This window comes from Antrostomus carolinensis, unplaced genomic scaffold, assembly GCF_000700745.2.
Source record: "Antrostomus carolinensis isolate BGI_N321 unplaced genomic scaffold, ASM70074v2 scaffold3266, whole genome shotgun sequence".
NCBI lineage: Eukaryota > Metazoa > Chordata > Aves > Caprimulgiformes > Caprimulgidae > Antrostomus > Antrostomus carolinensis.
The window spans coordinates 30,561-33,980 of NW_010319596.1; the positions used below are offsets into that span (position 1 = coordinate 30,561).

The following is a 3,420-nucleotide window of genomic DNA, read 5'->3' on the forward strand; positions in this document are numbered from 1 at the left end:
GTGGACCCCGAGAGCCGGGGGGGTGAGGAGGTGTGCTGGACTGGAGGACCCATCTGCAGCCCATGGATGTCCCCATGCTGGAGCTGAGAGCTGAGCCCAAAGAGGTCTGTGACTCTACAGGAAGCTCACCTTGGAACACTTTGATCCTGGGCTTTCAAGCCGGGAAGAGTGGCAATGGTGAACTGACTGTAACCCCTATTCCCTGTCCCCTGTGCTGCTGTGGTGGAAGGTAGAGAAATGGGGAGCAAAGTGATTTGAGCCCAGGAAGAAGGGAGGGGTGGGGGGAAGCTGTCAAAGATGTGGTTGTTATGTCTCACGGTGCTACTTCGATGAATGGCAACAAATCACATTGATTTTTCTTCCCCAAGTTGACTCTGTTTTGCCCGTGACCATAACTAGTGAGGGAGCCGTCCCTGTCCTTCATCTTAATCTGTGTCCCCTTTGTTGTGACTCCCTTTCCATCTCACTGGGTGGGGGGAATGAGTGCAGGACCGCATTGTCCTACTGTGGGTTAAACCACCACAAAGAAGTACTATTATAATGCTCTAACTTAACAGTTATACTGCTTCACACAACATAGCAGTTATGGATCATTCAAGCATTTTACCTTCATTTGTGTTTTCTTTCCTCCTTGCCCCCAGCTTGTTGAGTTGTGGGAGGAACTGCTTCCCTGAGAGCCTGCTGTGTTCCAGACTCCTCCCTCCTCCTCCTCTTCCCAGCTGGAATGACGCGTTCCTGTCACTGGCCCATCACTCTCTCCCCAGCCATCTTGCATAGATTTAGAACCTTTAGAAAAAGAAAAAAGCTCAAAATCAGTTAACAATACCATGCAGCTGGTGACTTGACACTGCAAGATTAGCTGTGATCTTCAGAATCCCAAAGGAGTGTGTGTGGGGGGTGGGAAGTCTTCAATCTAACAGCTGTAAAAACTTGTGCATGAATCCTAAAACTCATGAGATTCGGCAGCATGTTAGCATGTCATATTCTGCAATTTAAAATATTTCAAAGCAATGTCAAACCCTTAAAGATAAAATAACCATACAGATCCCTCTTCTTATACAGATACAGCTGCATTTGGATTTCTTCAAAAGGCAACCTATTATTTTCTAGTGCAAAAGGAAGACTTCAAGAACACTTAAAAACCAAGTGTGCCGAGAACTCTGGTTTGGGTTCCATTATTTCCTCTCTTCCTTCAAAACCACAACATTTCCCTTGCACTAAACTCTTTCACAAATTACAGAAACAAAGAAATTTAAAACATAACAACTAAGCAGAATCTGAATGAGAGGACCTTACATTGTACTCTGGTATATGTAACACTAAAAGCAGTTCAATGCAAAAAAATTAAAACCCTCTACTTGAATTTCTGTTCTTCACTATGTCACTAAAAAGAATTATTAGCAGTGCTGTTTAAGTAGAGATGCTGTTACCAGAAAGCTACAACCATTTCATCATACCAATTCATATTAAGGACACTTCCCTGTTGGCTTCTTTTCTTGCTGTTACTCTAGCACCAGCTGTCAGGCAACTTAAGAATTCTAACCTCTACTGACAAGCCAACAAGAGCCCAAATCCTCATCTTGTCCACTGTCCAACTGTTCTTTCTGCTGTAACCTCATTCTGCATATTTCTTCCCCAAGCATTTATCTCCTTTAAAAAGGTTTTCCATCACCATGACCTTTTTCACAATTAATTCTTCAATTGTCTAGCATTCGAGTGGGGAAATCGGGGATAAGAAAATCTGAATACAAAAAAAGTAGGAATTGTAATTAGTCTATCAAGGGGAACTCTACCTTGATCATGCCGAAAATAAGTACAGCAGCACTTCATAGCCATTTAAGAGCTACTTTAAAATCCATCATAAATAACAACTCAGATACTTCACAGGAAAGATAACTTTTTAAAGTATATTCATTTGTGCACCAAAATCAAGGGCTGCTTAGGAAAAATACTGGTCTAAGCACAAAAATCTACCTCTTGACCCTTTAATCATGCTACTTACACAGAAAAAGCTACATTTAAAGATTATGACTGCAGAGTCAAGAACTTAATCTGAAAGTGTCATACATGGGGTAGTCCCTGCAGCTTTAATTTACTTCTGGCTACAGAGTTTAAATATAGTAATATGATCCTGGTTTTAACTACATCACCATAAATTATTTTTCTGCATTGACAGCTCTCAGGTCTAAACTTCTTGAGCATGAATCTGGACAGCAGTGTAAAGATGACTTGTCTGTAGGATTCCCGCTTCATTTTCTGCATTTGTTGAGTCAGGTGGCACAAATAACAATAGTAAGCCAAAGAAACTTTCAAGATAAAGACAAAATAATGATGTTACAGAAAACTGAATTTATTCCTACTTCTGCCAGAGAATTCCTAAACTATGTAAATACATTTTTTGAAACAGGTGAGTAATGATTTACGCTTCCCTTCTTTGGCTCCAAACTCTTGTTTTCTTTACCAATGATCGCTAGTCTCCATTTCCTGTCCTTACCTTCAACCATAAATTAGGCCTTTGCAGGCTCTTTGTCCCAGTTTCTTCTTCCAACTTATCCAATACATTAAATATCTCCCCTTACTCCACTGAGTAACGTAGCTTTCTTCTTCATTCCTTCTGGGTGCCAATTAGAAAGGAGTTGAGAGAGCAGTCACACAATACAAAACTAAGATCTCGGCTCTTAACGCTGGTGACCTACTACACCTGAACCTGACATAGCTGTCACAGGGAAACTCCCTGTATTTTGTTCCTCTAGAGCTGTGGACAGCTTATGTACAAAATAGTACACACACACTGCAGCTCTTCGGCTATGTCAAACAAGCAGATCAGTTTGGACAAGCAAGGGACCATGCATGGTCTTTAAAGACCATCTTAAGTATCAACAAATCCATAGAATGGATCATTAGCATTTCAGAGGCTCTTATCTTGGTCATATTTAGGTGGCTTTTTACAGATGAAGGAAGAGATCCATCTAAGAAATATCTAGCCTCCTGAAAAGTGACAAGTTAGTGTGGCATGCACAGGAAGCACTACAGCCATCCATGAAAGGCTGCTATAATATTAACGCTAAGGAAGCGATGCTCATTTCCCAGTTCTTTTTCATAAATGGCCAAACTATTTAATTGAGGTGGGAGGAAAGGAGAATGACCCAACAGCATACAATCTTCATAGAGCATTTCATTCCAAACAATTACATGTTGCAAAAGCAACTTGTAACTGGAAACAGTTTTACAGCAGGTATCATCAGTCAAGTTTTAAGTAACAGTCATGCATTATCAGCATTTCCTACTGGGAAGTTCATATCCAAGTGTTACTGGTTGTGGCTATAACATTGCTATGTTGTATCAGCAGGTGATTGTTTTTGTTTGTTGTATTTTCCTTAAAAAGAGTGAAGTAAAAACTCTACAAACAGCTTACAACAG

General features: G+C 40.6%; 1 protein-coding gene across 1 annotated transcript in view; it reads right to left on the reverse strand.

Annotated features, from left to right (window-relative positions):
• Positions 1 to 3,420, reverse strand: part of TNRC6B (trinucleotide repeat containing adaptor 6B) — a 46,381-nt gene that overhangs the window by 30,554 nt on the left and 12,407 nt on the right. Inside the window, exon 6 of the mRNA XM_029085263.1 lies at positions 608 to 786. Coding sequence (XP_028941096.1) covers positions 608 to 786 — 179 coding nt within the window. The remainder of the gene's footprint in view (positions 1 to 607; positions 787 to 3,420) is intronic.